The sequence below is a fragment of the Tupaia chinensis genome, unplaced genomic scaffold, assembly GCF_000334495.1.
Source record: "Tupaia chinensis unplaced genomic scaffold, TupChi_1.0 Scaffold149184_1, whole genome shotgun sequence".
NCBI classification, from domain to species: Eukaryota; Metazoa; Chordata; class Mammalia; order Scandentia; family Tupaiidae; genus Tupaia; species Tupaia belangeri.
In genome coordinates this window covers 1,723,204-1,739,839 of record NW_006209032.1, presented here as the reverse complement: position 1 = coordinate 1,739,839, position 16,636 = coordinate 1,723,204, and the positions used below count along the sequence as shown (strand labels likewise).

General features: G+C 53.3%; 1 protein-coding gene across 1 annotated transcript; it reads left to right on the top strand.

Moving 5' to 3' along the window:
- PRSS46P (serine protease 46) lies at positions 1-13,517 on the top strand. The gene is made up of 5 exons (XM_006171016.3): positions 1-115; positions 2,990-3,167; positions 3,329-3,597; positions 5,252-5,418; positions 12,880-13,517. Exons 1-5 carry the CDS (start codon positions 31-33, stop codon positions 13,132-13,134), a joined length of 954 nt encoding a protein of 317 aa, XP_006171078.1. The 5' UTR covers positions 1-30; the 3' UTR covers positions 13,135-13,517.
- Positions 13,518-16,636: the final 3,119 nt, after the last annotated feature.

Sequence of the window (16,636 nt, the reverse complement as noted above, 5' to 3'; positions counted from 1 at the left end):
GGCTCAGGGAGGGCTGGACATCCACTCACCATGGCATGTGGGCCGGGAGAGCTCCAGGCCCCTCCCCAGCCTCCAGTTTCTTCTGCCAGATTTGGGGAGCAGCTCCATTCTGGAGGTAGGGCTTCGGGACAGGGGACAGAGATAGGAGGGGCTGGTTGCCCAGGTGCCCATGCCATTGTCCTCGGACCTGAAGGGCCATTTGTTCTGTGTCCTGTTGGGACATCCTCAGAGACTGGAGACCCACGTGGGGCCAGAACGGTTCCAGTTCCCAGGATCTCCTCTCGGGATCTTGGGCACGCACGCACATACACCCCTCAGGCTGGGGACAAGCTGGCACCCATGGAGCAGTGAGCATGGTCGTGGAGAGCCAGGATGTGGGGGAGGGTGTGACGTGGGTGTGCACTCGCCCTGCGGCACGCAAGCCAGGGCCCCAAGGGGCGGGCTTCCACGCGCCTCGCCTCAGGCCCGCATAGGGAAGTGTGAGTGGAAGAGCCGGAGCTCCACAGCGGTTTTCAGTAGACTCTGGGCGTGCCTGGGACCCCCGGGGACAGAGGGTCTCCAGGTTCCCCCGCACCTGGCTACCACAGGCGGTTTCCCTGAAAGGTCTTTTTCTTCTTAGTTTTGCGTGCACTTACCAGAGAGAGACACCACGACAGAAAGTGAGAAAGCACGCCCCAGGGGCGGGCCATGCCACAGTCCCTTCTCCTCCACTCTCCTCAAGGGACTCTGGGCACGCACTCACACGCACCCGTTGCGTTTTTCAAGCTGCTGGGACCAGGACTCAAACCACTTAGCCACATGGAATCGGCTGCCTTAACCATCATGCCACTGGCTGTCCCATCCACAGGTGAACTTCGTGGTGGCAGCCCTGGCTTGTGTCACCTGCTAGCTGCCCATTCTGTGGTGTCACCAGTTCAGGGACCTGTCCCCTTCCACCTCTGAGTGGCCCTGTCCTGGTCAGTGCCTTGCCAGCCGACTGAATGACGGACTGAACGGCATCGGCCACCGCGGATTGCGCTGCGCGCTCTCGGGCGTCGGGGACGATCGGGAGGTGTGCACGTCTGCAGCTGCCAGCTGCCGCGTGCCTGATGATGGTGGGGTGGCCGTGGGCTCCGATCTCTGGGGAGAGTGGTCTGCAGTGGAGTCTGTGTGAACCAGAGCGTTCACTCTGTATGGAGTGACAACCCTATGCCAGGGACAGGGGTGACTTGTGACACTCGGCACCCCCAAATGATCCATCATGGCCCCAGATTTGACAGCTATCCCGGAGCTGCCATCTCCAGACTCGATCCCGCACACCCTGGGTAAGGTCTGGGGAGGAAGTTAGGGCCAAGGCGGTCCTGGCCGGAGTTCTGTTCTTTGGGACCTGAGGCACCCACTGAGGGTGCGGAGCACAGAGGCAAAGCCCCACCCTAGCCCCTAGAGCTGTCACTTTGCAAGGAGTAGAGCTCTGCAGGACCCTCGCTGTGCGCATGCAGCTTGGTGGAATAGCGAGGGCCAGCCCCTGTCCCAGTGCCCTCTCCTCCCTTCCCACGTGGAGTGGCCTCGGCTGGGCAGACCTTCCCCGAGACAATAGACCTCCACCATGGCATGGAGGACTGGGGCTGGGGCTCCCCCTTGGGGTCGCAGAGAGCAGGACAGCCATGGAAAGGGCCGCGGACTGGACCAGCAGCGTGCCATCCAAGGAGGTGGGGGAGCCTGGAGGGCCTGTGGGGCCCTCTGAAGGCCACTGGCTGGGGCTGAAAGCATCCGCCACAGGACATGTGACCAGGAACTGGCCACTTACATCCGACGGTCCCGGGAGCTCTTGGGCACACGGTATGAAGCCCACATCAGCCTGTGATCCCCGCGGGTGTCCATGGGGCAGGCCCGCAGATGTCTCTGCAGGTACTGAAGAGTCACTGTGGCCAGGAGCCCTGTCTGCACCTGTGGCCCTCTGCCACCTCTCCCTCTGCTGACTCCCCCAGGCAAGGACACACAGGCCTTGGCTACTGCTGCCATGGGCCTGCCACTCTGCTCAGCCCTGCACACTCATGGTTCAAGTCCTGGGCCTGGTGACCTGAAAAACATGCCGGGCGCGTGTGCATGCGTGCCCAAAATTCCGAGAGGAGAATGGAGGAGAAGGGATTGTTGCGTGGCCATCCCCTGGGGGGTGATTTCTTCCTTTCTCTGTCTCTCCCTCTCTGCTTCTCTGCTGAGTGCATGCATACTCTAGGGTAAAAATCTAAAAAAAAAAAAAAGAGAGAGAGTAACCAAATCTACATGCTGATAGCAGTTCGAATTCCCGGCCTGGTCAGCCCAAAACACCAGGCACACCCACGAGTGCCCAGGATCTGATGGGCTGGAGGACTGCAGGGCTGCAGGAGGGGAACGGCCCCCACAGCCAGACCCGGCAGGGGGAGCTCCTCACTCAGTCTCACATGGTCACGTTCTGTCACGGATCGAGGACATCTCACTCTCATCCCCAACTCAGTGTGGACTCCTCTCCCCCGACCCCTGCCGTCGGAGCCAGGGAGAGGCCAGGAGGGAGGGGCAGCACCTCGACTCACTCCCTTGTATGGGGCAAAGACCAGACCTCCAGGGGCATGGTCTGGGTCAAGGTACCCTGGGTTCGCACAGCGCGACATCACTCACTGTTCATTTCTGTTCGGTGACACCGCCGGGCAGCCCTGCCCACGTGTGCCCTGGCTGACACTCGTCCCCTGCCGGCGCTTTCCTATCCTCCGCTCCCAAGCCAGCTGGGTACATGCTCTGTGAACTGAGGCCTGGGGCTGATGTGTAACGAGCCTAGGAGGGTCGTCTGGCCTAGTGTCTGGGCACCTGCTGCTTCTGGGTCTTGGTTGTTTCAAGGTGGCGGAAAAGATAGTGAAGGCTTCTTGTGACAGGGTTGGGAGGGGACTCTGCCTCCATGTCTGCTGTGCCGGGATGGGGGGGGGCTGCCCTTTGCTGCCTGAGCGCCTGAGAGGGGCCCCTCCTCTCCTTTCCTCAGGGCCCTGGTTCCAGGCCTGTGGTCAGACCAACGTGACCTGCAGGGTGGTGAAGGGGAGGCTGGTGGAGGTGGGCAAGTGGCCGTGGCAGGCGAGCATCCTGTACCTGGGCGTGTACATCTGCAGCGGCTCCCTCATTCACCAGCAGTGGGAGCTCACGGCCGCGCACTGCTTGCAGAGGTCAGTCGGGGTGGCCCGCAGCCAGGGACATACTGGCAGAGAGGGTGGAGGGTGTCCTGGGGGGTATGGGCGTGGGGGCCCGGCTGGGTGGCCTTGTGCTCTGCCCGCCCCCCATGTACACCTCCTGCTCGTCACCTGCCTCCTACCCGGTGGCTCTACAGATCCAAGGATCCCACACTGTACTCTGTGAAGGTGGGAGTCCAGAACTTCCTTGAAAACGGCACGCAGATCCCGCTGTCCCGCATCGCGGTCCACGAGAATTTCAGCAACCTCATGACTCAGGACATCGCCCTCCTGAAGCTCAAGACCCCCATCTCCTGGTCCCCCGCTGTGCAGCCTGTCTGCCTCCCCAACATCAAAACGCAGCTGACCATCGGGTCCACGTGCTGGGTGATCGGGTGGGGACTCGCGGAGGGCAAAAGAACCAAAGGTGAGGGGCCTGGGACACCCTCCTCTCCAGAACACTCCCCAAGGCGGGCTCGTTTGGTCACCCCTTTATTGGCTCACTCAGCACTGGCATTTCCAGCAAGCCAGATGCAGTCCCCATCTCTTGGGCAGAGGGACTCAGTGCTGTAGTGTGAGAGACGGATGTGGCCTCCTGAGCCTCGGCTCCAGAGTGTAGTTAAATTCTGGCCACGCATCACCCCACAGCGTGGCAGGAATTTCTCTTTGACTATGAATGGCATTCCCTCTAGGTGGCACCAGGGCCATGACCTCAGGAGGTCACGAGATGGCCTCCAGCCACCACACACGCCCATTACCTAGAAGCAGGCCTGGGCCCTGCTGCTGCTCCCCTGGGTCCTCGAACCTGGGAGCATGTGTGGGGTCCTCCTATGGGGTCCCATGCGCTGGGCTCCAGGGTCTTGCTGCTTTGCCTGGGGGCGGGGCACAGGGCAGTGCTCCCCCTCCTAGAAATTGAGCTGTTGGGGGACTCTACATCTTCTTTGGTGCCTGGATGTCACCTACGAGCCCTTTGGCTAGTTCTGCTTAGTCATTCGTCTTTGGTGCCTGGATGTCACCTACGAGCCCTGTGGCTAGTTCTGCTTTTGTCATTCAATGACTAGGGGCTAAAACGTGGGGCACAGGTACTCTACGGAGCACTGCTCAGCCATCAAAAGCAAGGCCCTGGCATCTGATAGGAAGCGGTCAGACACGGAGGGCCTACTGGTGAGTGAAGCGAGCCAGGATATGAAAGAAAGGTATTGTATGTGTCCACTTAATGTACACCGGCTATCCGCACTCTACGGCAGAGATCGAAATACCGGAGGGCATAGAAGCAGAGAAAATAGCGATGGTAGACAGGGAGGAATGGGACGGGGAGAAGGGGAGAGCGTGGAGGGGAGCAAGAGAACAGAGAGGCATGACCTTAGTGGGACACCGAAATGGTTTATCACCTGTTGATGACATGTGTAGTATTCTCTACTGGACTGGTCTGAGAGGTATTTCATGGTGGGCGAAGTCTTTTTACTAGCAAAAAGATAAATAGTGATTGTTTTTTAAAAATCATTGGAATAATAATCTGGAAAAAAATAATGAAAAGCTGTTTGATGATGATAATGTGGATTTTAATGTTTTTGTATCGACTGATATGCATGGTATTCCTTCTGGAAAAAGAAATGTAATACGCTGAAAAAAAATCAATCAAAATAAATAAGTGAAAAATAAAATAACATGGGACCAGCAGTTAGCATAATGGCTATGTCACTGGACTCCCATGTAGTTGACTGCAGTTCGAGTCCCGGACCCGGTGACTTAAACTCACACTGGGCGCATGTGTGTGTGTGCCCAAAATTCCGAGAGGAGAATGGAGGAGAAGGGATTGCGGTGTGGCCATCCCTCCTGGGGAATGATTTCTCACTTTCTGTCTCTATGTCTCTGTCTGGTGAGCGCATGTGCCCTATAGCAAAAACCTCTCAAAAAAAAAGGAAAAGAAAATGACTAAGGGGCTTTCTCAAGTCAGGCTGTGGGCCGAGGCCTTTATGAAGCCCATCCCTAGAAAGGGCACCCCCATTAGCGATGTGGGCAGCTCTGAGCTGGACTGGGTCGAAAGTCCGGGGGGTGAGGAGGCAGCTCTCTCTCCTCAGTGACCCCGAAGTCCTCCTACCACCACCTTCAGGAGATGTCCGTCAGGATCCTGAAGAACGACGTCTGCAATCAGCGGTACCAGTTCCTCTTCCTGCAGAGCCAGAGGGAGTTCGTCGGGAAAGACATGCTGTGTGCGAGCTCCGAGTGGGGCCAGGACACCTGTCAGGTGCACGGTGTGGACGGGGACAGGGAGGGGCGTGCAGGGCTCATGCCTGCCTTTTCTCGTGGCCTGGGAGCCCGTGTGGAAACCTTCCCGGCCTGTAACGGGTGCGGTACACTCTGTCCCTTTCACCACGATGGTGACAAGGCAGTGCTTCTCAGGGCGTCCACACTCTTCCAACGTCAGTTGCCCCCGTTCTAGGTCAGGTGTCGGCAGAACCCGTTTTGCTCAAACGGCGTTACCCTGCAAGCGCGGTTCTGCCACTCACATCTTCCGGTCAGTCCATACTGATTCATGCGGCTCTAGGGCATTAATTATATTCCCCTCAGATTTGGAAATTTTCATTTCCACATTTTGAATCCACATGGCTTTCATTTTACAAGTGACATAAGGTAGAGATCTATATTTATTTCCTTCCGTGGGCTACCATCGTCCCAGTGTCATGAAGAAACCACCTCACGCTCTGGCGACATATCCGCCCCTCCCATCTATCGAGCTCCTGCATACACGGGTGCAAACTCCTTGAGTTGGGTACCTAGGTCATTTACTTTTGGTCTCTCTGCCTTTCTTTCTTTCTTTCTTTTTTTGGGGGGAGAGAGAGATTTTTGCTATAGGGCGCATGCACTCGCTAGAGAGACAGAGACAGAAAATGAGGAATCATGCCCGTAGGGGGATGGTCATGCCACAGACTCTTCTCCTCCATTCACCTTTTGGGATCTTGGGCAAACATGCACATGTGCCCAGTGTGAATTTTAAGTCACCGGGTTCAGGACTCAACCTGTGGTTGAATACGTGGGAGTCCAGTGATGTAACCATTATGCCATCTGTTGGTCCTGATCTCTTTGCCTCTCTAATCCAAGTGTTTAATCTACAGATTTCTCTCTAAATATTACTTTAACTTCATGCTCTACATTGTAAGAAAATATTTATTTATTTAATTTTATTTGTTGTTATTATCTTTTTTGATTTGACAAGTGAAGAGAGAGGAAGTGAGAGAGCAAGCCGCCAGGTCTGAGACTTGAACCATAGTCAGCCATGTGGGAGTCCAGCATCTTACTGCCATGCCACCTGCTAGCCCTCATGCTCTACATTTTGATATGTAATATTTTTATTATTACCCACTTCTAAGTATTTTACATCATTTCCATTTTGATTGCATTTTGACCCATGCTTTTTTTTTGTTGTTGTTAATCTCCATTGCAGTTTCCCCGTAATTATAAAATTAATTCTACAGCAGTATCCGTAATGTGGAACATATGAAGGCTAGTTTCTGGTGGCCCAGTATGAGATGAAAATTTTGAGCATTTATTTCAATTTTTTAAAATTTCTATTAATATGTCTGCTTACCTTGGGCTGGATTTGGTTTTCTTTTTATGTCTGTTTGAGCAGAGAAGTTCACTCTTTCTAGTTTTCTGTGTAAAGCAATTAAGGCCATGAAATCACCTTTGATTTGAGCTTTAAAATCACCTCTCAAATTTGACTGTTGTGATTCCATCATTAATTTATTTTAATATATTATGTTTTGTCATTTGGAATGAAAGATGACTTTATGCTCTTAGCAAGATGAGGTTGGAGGAAGTGGAAGCTCGAGGGAGAGAAGGGACTCCCCAGAAATCCCGCTTCTCCATATTTGTTATAATTGAATGGTCTAAGAATAATATTGTCCAAGGGACCAGCAGTTAGCGTAATGGCTATGTCACTGAACCACTGAACTCCCATGTAGTCGACTGTGGTTCGTGTGTGTGCGTGCCCAAGATCCTGAGAGGAAAATGGAGGAGATGGGATTGTGGCATGGCCAGCTCCCCGGGGGGTGATTTCTCGCTTTCTGTCTCTCTGTCTCTGTCTTTCTGGTGAGTGCACACACCCTATAGCAAAATCCTCTCCCCCCCAGAAAAGAATAATGTTGTCCCCCCAAATATCACGTGAGGATTTTGGTGGAAATGAATAGATTAATTCAGGGAAAACAAGCTCTTTTTATTTTTTACTATTTCTTTATGCCCCTAGAACAGGAGTTTCTGGTTTTCCCCGTAGTTACTGTGTGCTGCTTGCATTTATTCCTAGACATTACATGCTAAGTCCTTGTTGGGAGCAGGATATTTGGTTTGTATTAGAGGTTTTGTGTATTTGCTTTATAAGTGATCTTCCTGGGCCTCGTTGATTTGCCTCAGTGGTATGGGCCTAGACACATATCATCTGCAAAAAATAATCAGTCTGCCTCCTTTTCAATATGTGTGCTTACTTCTTTTTCTTGACTAATTGCAATGTATAGAACTCTATTCCAGAATAATTGATGTCTTCCAGGAGAGGTGCCATTTAGTGCTAGGTATGTCTCTTATAAAAGTCCTAAAGTTGGGTGCTATTTTTTTCCCAGCCCAGAAGGTCGCTTGTTTGTTTTTGTTGTCTCCTCTCCACACCTCCACCTTGTGCTTTGGTTTGATAGTTTTTCTTTCGCTCTATTTTTCTCTTAGTGGTTTAGAAGTTACAAGTGTAAATTTCTTTCTGTTGCTGGTCACTGTAGATTTTATACATATACATTTAAAATTGGAATTAAGACCAAGAGTTAATCAATGTCCACATCCTCCTTAGCAGGACTAACCCTTCCTGCATGTTCACATTCTTTGTTTCCAACCCCTAGATTCATCCTCTTGTTGAAAATATCTGGGAGTAGGGCCAGCAGGTGGCGTGGTGGTTGGAGCATTGGATTCCCACATGGGCGACCACGGTTCGAGTCCTGGACCGGGTGGCTTACTTTCTCATTATCATTCTGCCTCTCTCGTCATGTCTCTCTCTGGTCGAATTGAATCATCATCATCATCATCATCAATTAAATAAAATATTTTTTAAAAAAAGAAAAGAAAACATCTGGGAGTTCAGCTGACCGAATTCTTATTTTATCTGATTTTAGCTGACTTAGACTTCCCAGGCCATATGTCTCCATACGATTTGCAGTTAGGAACGATTTCATATCTTATTTGCACAATATCGACGTTTTCATTGGTCTGGGTACCTCTCCCCAGAACAGCCTGGGAGCATGGCATCGCGGCTCTGCGTTTCCCCGTGGCCGACCTACCCGGCCCTGCGTCTCACACTCGACCGCGAAGCTCTCCGCGGTCACATGATCTGTTGAGGAGAGAGCCGCTCCTTTCGATTGTGTGATGGCCTTTTATCTCAGGAATGAATGTTCTGCTTTATACACGTGTTTCACACGCCTCTCCGGATGGCTTTGTGTTCTCACTGCATGTGCTGAGTCAGTTCGGTGACCTCCACTCACCCCGCATTCCAGGATCCTCCTCCCGGGTCACGGTGTACTTCTGTTTCATTCATCTGTTGGATGCACAGTTTTTTTAAGAATGTGTCTTAATCACTTTATTTATTCCTCCAACAGAAACGGTGGCTGCTGGGCCCTGGGCCCGGCGGGAGACTACGGCAGCCCAGGAATGGTCCTTGGCCTCGGGGAGTCAACAGTCCCTTGAGCACGGTCCACATGGCACAAGCCTGACAGCCTTCTTTTCTTTTTCTTTTTGCCTCCAGTGAGGCTGGCCTCCTCTCTAAGATGTGTAGGGGACGCCACCTCCTTTGTTAGCTTCTAGTCTCATCACGATGCCTCATTTGAAAAGTATTTGGCCATGCTCTGGACCATCCGGGAAAGAATCTAAATGACCTCTCCTTTGAACACGGAGTAGAAGCTGCCTTTGAAACCACAGAGGCCTGTTTTCCTTCGTGGTTGTCCTTGGGCAGTATTTTAAGATGTTTTGCCCATCGTTGTCGGACTTGTCAGCCTTTCTGCCGCTCTTGGAATCAGCTGAGCTGCTTTGTGTTTTCTTAGAAACTACTCGTTCCATCCAGAATTTAAGCCCATAAAGGAGAAGTTGTACACAGCCCTGGCGATCCTGAGAGAGTGTACTTCCCCTGGACGTGGCTCCAGCCTTTTTCCGACTCAGGCCTCCAAGTATTTGCATTCCCCTTCTCTTTCTATTTTTCTTGGGAAGACTTAATAACGTATTTATTTTGTTGTTGTTGTTTTAAAGAATAAGCTATTGATTTCATTCAAGTCTGTGATTTTTCTGCTTTCTAAATGTATGAATTATCCCCTTTGGTCTTCAGTCACGCCTTTTCAAATGGCTTCAGCTGAATGCGCAGTGATCAATGATCGATGGCAATACATCGTTTATTCTCGTTTGTTCTTACCTTGTGGGACAGTGGCTGGCTGTGTGGGATCCGGCTCCCTCTGCTCAGTGATTGACCTCTGGGTCACAAGGCTGGCTCTGCTTCTTATTTTGAAAAATAAGTTGGGCCAGCAGGTGGCGTGGAGGTTAAGGTGCCAGATCCCACATAGCCTAGTCTACAGTTTGAGTGCCGGACCCAGCAGCTTGACGATCATGCTGGGTGTGTGTGCCTATGTTCCCACAGTCCTGAGAGGAGAATGGAGGAGAAGGGATCGCGGCGTGGCCATCCCCTCTGGAGGGTGATTTCTCGCTTTCCCTCTCTCTCTCTGGGGAGTGCACATGCCCTATGGAAGTACCTAGTGTGTGTGTGTGTGTGCGTGTGCGTATGTGTGCTTTATCCCAAGTTGTAAAGACATGGCCCTATATGTTCTTACTGGTGTATCTTTTTTGACTTTTCACATTTAGAGTTTTAAGTCCTCTGGAATATTATGGCAGGACGACCCAGCTTCGCTCATCTCTGTCTGGTGAGCTAGTCTCTCCACCACCTACTGCAGAGTCCTCCTTTCCCACCGACTCCATGTCCCCTGTGATGCGTTCTAAGTTTCCTCAAGTGCAGGCATCACCCGATGGGCTCTTCATTGGTCTGTTTTTGTGTTTCTATGTCAGTACCACACGATTTCTATACTTAGAGCTTTGAAATATATCTAACTGTCAGGGAGGGCAAATCTGTAACCCATCTGACTCCAATTTTCCCTTCTTTCTTAAAACTGTTATAGAATTCATGGATTACTACCCTTCGATAGCAATTTTAGGACGAGATTGTCAAGTCCCTGAAAAAATCCTGCTACTCTTTTTTTTTTTAATTGGAACTGCTGGAACTTTAAAAATTAATGAAACAACCAGCACAGTGGAACAGAAGCAGCACAGCACCCTGTGACTCTGAAGCCACGTGGAAAAGTCCAGAGTTCAAATCCCAAGGTCTCCCTGTGCACACCAAGGACATGCACATGCCCATTCATGTTTCTGATTGTCTGAAGCTGGGGGTGGGACCATGAAGAGAAGATCTTGTTGGGGTGCCTATCTCTCTCTCTGTCTCTATCTCTCATGGGAGAAATAATTTTTCTTTTTTTTTTCTTTTATTTTTTGAGATACTTTTGCTATAGAGTGCACACGCTCGCTGGAGAGCTAGAGACAGAGAGGCAGAAAGCGAGAAATCACCCCCCCCCCAGGCAGGATGGCCATGCCACAATCTCAATCTCCTCTTGGGATATTGGACATGCATGCACATGTACCTGGAGTGAGTTATAAGCCTCCAGGTCTGGGACTTGAACCATGGTCAACAACGTGGAAATCCAGCCACATAACTGTTATGCTGTCTGCTGGTCCCCAGAATAAAGAAACTAATAGCAGAATAGACAATTGTTGATTTTTTTTGTTTTATTCTATATTGAGTAAAAATAAGAATATTTCTAAAACTATGTATGAAGAGTAAAGAATAACACAACCAGCATCTATTCACCACCAAACCTAAGAAATGGCCCCTTGCCAGATACTTGGGAGCCTCTGTGTGGTAACTCCTGTAACTCAGGCCTCCAAGGCTGTGCCTCTGCTCTCAGTTCCTCTGTTGGCTGGCATTTGCTCATGGTGTCTGACTTCCTTGCGTGCTATATAATGTCTTGAGGGGTGAGGACACGCTCTTCAGAATGTTATCTGTGGCAATGCTCTGAAGGATGGCTGGAAGGGGAAGTTCCTCCCTGAGGGTCGGACCAACCCAGGACCACTGTAAACAACACCATCCTTAGCTCCAGCTTTTGAATCACCCAGGCCATGTAAATTAAAATTGCAAGTTCATGGGAAGGTGGGTCCTCCTCGCTCTGAGTGTGTAGTTCTTTCATGGAGGTGCAGCTTTCTGCAGGAAGTCTCCTCCTAGACTCCCCTCCTAGGGTGGCTCTGGGTTTTGCCCCTTGTCTCCCACATCCATGAACAAGGCTGTGGAAACTGAAGCTCAGTTTCGCTGGGTTTGGCAAAGGACCTTGGGGCAAATGCCGTCTTCTGGACTCTGCTGCCCTCTCTGGATTCCAGCCTTCACGTAGGTTTCGAACTCTAAGGAGTCTATTTTTTCACCAGCTCCTCCATACATTTAAAATGATGATGTCTGTTAATCCCACATTGCAGTTCCCTTCAGCAGGAGAGTTGGGTACAGCATCTCGTCTTCCATACTGAGCATTCAGGTTGCCTCCTTTTGGGTTGCTGACCACTTCAGGTAGTCTCGTCTGCGAGCCATGGCGTAACGGTTCATTAATGCAGGTCTTCCGTGTCCTTAGGGATCGTATTGCTTTTCCCTTCGTATCTTACGTGCTCGTCATTAGGTTACATTCTTTAAACCTTGGTCTGCATGATATTAAAAATAGAGGTAGTGGGAGACCAGCAGGTAGTGTGGTAGTTAAGGAACTGGACTCCCACATGGCTGACTGCAGTTCGAGTCCTGGACCTGGCAGCTTGCTTTCTCACTTTCTCTCTCTCTCTCTCTCTCTCTCTGGTGAGCACATGTGCCCTGTAGCAAATGAAAAATAAAATAATAAAATAATAGTGAAAATTTTAAATAAATCATTCTTTTTGAAAAATAGAGGTACTGAGCCATTTTTCTGATTTATGGGATTTTCCAACAACACAGAAGAGTATAGTGGAAGTTTAAAATATCATAAGGAATCTGGCATCACCAGAAGTAAGTTATTACCTTTCGATGTATGTCATTGTAAATGTGGTTCTTTTTTAAAATTTTATTTATTTATTTAACTTTATTTATTTATTATCATTATTCAGTTTGACCAGAGAGAAAGAGAGAGAGAGAAAGAAAGTGAGAAAGCAAGCTACCAGGTTCGGGACTTGAACTACAGTCAGCCATGTGAGAGTCCAGTGCATTCACCACCGTGCCACTTGCCAGCGCCATAAACATGGTTCTTATACAAGATCCATTTTTTCCCCCACATAAAAAAGTGAGGAGCTGGATCCATTTTTGCACAGAGAAGAAGGGGCTGGTGTTCATTTCAAACGGATCACCCCGCGAGCCGAGTTGCTGGAAAAAGGACTGTCCAACAGGAGTGAAGGGGAGGCTGGAGGAGGGGCCCATGGAGTTGGGGTCAGAGGGTTACCAGGAGAATGAAGAGGCCCGCGTGGTTCTGAGCTTGGGCTCAGTGCAGAGCTGGGTCCCAGAGCCCCCTCACAGGGTGGCTCCTCGTCGGGCGGCACAGACCCGAGGAGGCCCTCTGCATCTTCACGCCTCCCCTCCTCTCCTCTGCAGGGGAACTCGGGCAGCTCCCTCGTGTGCCAGCAGAATGGGTCCTGGATCCAGATGGGGGTGGTGAGCTGGAGCTTCAACTGCGGCCGCCGTCAGTTCCCAGGCATCTACACCAGCACCACCCACTTTACGCAGTGGATCAAGAAGCAGGTGTCCGACATGAAGTTCGTCAGCAGGGCCGGCCCCGCCTTGCTGAGCCCCGTCCTCCACGCGTGCTGCATGCTGCTGCTCTTCTGGGGCTCCCTGGGGCTCCTGTGAGCACGTGCCGGAGGTCCACTCCCTCGGCTCGGTCCTCGAGGGAAGCGGAGACCAGGGGTTGCCCGGGACGTCAGGGCAGCCCTTGCAGGAGGGTTCTGGAGCCACCCTTGATTTCAGCCATGCGATGAAAACACCTGTGAACTTTGAGCCTGATGTCATTTTTCTTCCAACTTTGGTGAGAGCCTTTCAGAACACCCCTCTGCCCGAAGGTCTGGCAGTCCCCTTGTGCTAGGCCTTCCCAATAGTCTTGCCCAGCGTCCTTCCGTGTTTGCCATGTGACCCTGGGAGCTTCCCCTCCATGAGCTGCCCGTTCCTCTTCCGCTAAGTGCCCACTACAGCCCCTACTTAGTCACCACAGGACTCCAGCAGCCCTCAGGTCCCTTGGCCTCCCTGGGTCTCTAAGGGACACTGTCCCTCAGGCCTTCCTACAAGGTTTGCTGGGCTCTTCCCAAGACGACCAGATGGCTAGATTGCAGGCTGTATTTGCAGGGGTGCTCCAACATCCACAGGCCTCTCACAGTCCCCCAGATCTGCCTGGGTCCACAAAGCCTGGTGTGGACAGAGCGCCCACTTGGATGACAGTGTGAAAGGACTGTACTTAGCTGCCTCAGAGACTGAGGAAGCCCGGCCCAGGACGGAGCCCTCCCCGTGCGAGGTAGTTGTGGGGGTGTCCTCAGACCTGGTGGGGTCAGAGCAGCTGGGCACCCTTACCCTCGGGACACCAGCCGTCTGCTTGACAAATATCCTGGCCCGATTCCTGCTCACCTCACCTTTTATGAGGCTAGAATTCCCCAACAGCTCGGATGGACACTCCTTGGAAGACCCCCCACCATCTTTCACACATATTCTGCCCGGCCTGGTTCCCGCGAACCCTGCTCCCCCAGGGCCACCTGTCTCCCCAGCAGGCCCCCAACTACCCAGGCTCAGACACTCCCTGAATTCCATCATTTTTTCTTTACATTTACTTATTTATTTTATGTTACTTTTATTACTTTTTATTTTGACCAGAGAGAGAGAGAGAGAAAGTGAGAAAGTGAGCTACCAGGTCTGAGACTCGAACCACAGTCAACCATGTGGAACTCTAGCACCGTAACCACCACGCCACTTCCCAGCCCCCGAATTCCGCCTTACCAAATGGCTCCCTGCTCCCACCGTGGGTGTGGCGGCTCCAACGCCCTCTCCCTGGGTGGGTGCTAGACCTCATTTTTTTTTTTTTTTAAGAGATTTTTGCTATAGGGTGCATGAGCTTGCTGGAGAGACAGAGCGAGCAAGAAATCAGCTTGGGGCGGGGGTGGAGATCCCTTCTCCATTCTCCTCCTGGGATCTTGGGTGTGCACACACACGTGCCTGGCGTAAGTTTCAAGCCAGCGGGTCTGGGACTCGAACTGCAGGGTGCCATGTGTGTCCAGCAACCTCACCATTCCTCTATCTACCAGTCCCGACCTCTGACAAGGGCCTGGGCCAAGGGGCAGAGAGCAGTCGCTGAAAGCCATGCAGCCTTTAAAATTGTCCTTTAAAATATGTTCCCTTGCTTAATTTCAGGGCCCTGGGGCCAAGTGTTACCAGGCAGAGAAGGTGGGGCCAGCTGGTGGGTCTTGATCTTACCACGGAGGGGGGCAGAGCACCAGGCCAGGGTAGTGGGCTGGGAGTGAGGGCCCCAGGGATCCCGAGGTGGGGTTGAGCAGCCCAGCCAGAGAGAGAGAAGACTGTCCCAGATGGCCGAGGCGGACCCCAAACCGGGCTGTCAGCCGGCGCCCTCCAGGACAGACCCAGTCGGGGCTGCATCACCGAGAGCTGTCGCCAGGGGCGCCCTTGCGGGACAGACGGGGAACGCCGAGGCTGTGGCCCCTGGGGGGCGCCCTCGACCACCGACGCCAGGAGCCATGGCGGGGGGCCATGGGGGGCGCCTCGTGGGGTCGGGCACTCGGAGCGCTGTCGCGAAAAGAGCTGGGATGGAGTCCCAGGGCAGGACGCAGGTCTGTGGGCAGGACCCCCAGGACCCCCAGGACTCCCCGGGAACAACTTGCCCCCCCCTGCGGCCTCCCCTCCTTTCCCCTTCCACCTCCCCTGCGCACGCCTTCTCTCCGCCTCCCCTCCCTTCCTCTCCCCTCCCCTTCCCTCCCCCTCCCCCTTGCCCACCCCCTTCTTGCTCTGCCCTCTCTCTCCCGCACCTCTGAGCCTCCCTGTACCCTCTGCAGGTTGCTTGGGTGTGGGCAGAACCCCAGGGGCACTGCCCAGGGCTGCCCGACCTGGTTCCCGCGAGCCCTGCTCCCCCAGGGCCACCTGTCTCCCCAGCGGGCCTCTCCTGCAGCAGGCCCCAACTACCCAGGCTCAGTCCCCCATCACCCAGACGCCACCAGTGACCACGAAGCTGTACCCTTCCTCCGTGAAGACAGAGCCCCCCACCACCCAGCTGCAGCCGCTCACTACTAGTGTCAAACCCAGCTTGCGCCCACGTGAGTAGTGGGTGAGGAAGGGTGTCGGAACCTCAGGGGCCTTGACCCCCACTTACTGTGGGAGACGGACAGTGGCAGTGTGGCCTGTCCTCAGGCCTCCTGGGAGCCTGGGACAGGTCCCACGTCCTGCCTCCCTGAGCTGCCATGGCACCTGGAGCAGGCCGCCAGCCAGGGCCCAGGGCCCTCCAGCACAGCTTTTGGGGGGGCACGTGAGCCTCTTACGGCATCTCCAGGCCACACCTGTAGGACGCTGTCCCCAGGGCTGGCTCTTCAGCCTGTCACTGAGACCCACGTAAGAAACACTTCCGGTCCTGGGACTCGGTTCTTACAACCTGACCACCACTCAGCAAACAGGACTGGCGGGCTGTGCCCCTGGCGTGCTCTGCCCTGACTCCTGCTTTGAGAGCGCTGGGCATGGCCGGCTTTCTCTGAGGGCTCCACCCACTAATCCACTTAGGAGACACCCGGGGGTGGGACCACGGGGTGCTGGACGGGCTTCTTCAGGGTTAAACAGGGCTCCAAAGTGCTGGCTGCAGCCACACTGGCCCAGCAGCAGGGAGGCCATCCAGGTCTTAGTCCTCACTGGAGCTGGGCCAGGCGGGCAGTGGGGACACAGCTCCTGTCACCTGGGCCTGCATTTCCTGAGGCCCGTGGAGCTGAACAGCTTCTGCAGTTGTCTGCGACGGGGCTTCCTCCTCGGGTGTGCCTGTCTGTACACAGCGCCCTACTTCCTTTGGGTCACCCAGATAGCTCTCATTAGCTCACAGGAGGGCTTCTCGGAGGAGGGAGGGGGCGGCCTTGGCCGAAGTCAGGGTGCGGTGAGGGTGGAACCAAGAGGGAGCACGCACAAGTTCACAAGGGTCTGACTGGCGCTCAGGGGTGTGTACAGGACGCAGAGCCCAGTGGGCACCAGCTGGGCTGGTGAAGCAGGAGGACGCCGGCGGGAGCAGGGGAGGGCTGCCCGGCAGTAGGGCCTCGCGAGCACCCCTGGAAGAGCATGGGCAGTGGCCAGGAGTGGGAGGGGACGGGAGGGCCCCGGTGTGGCC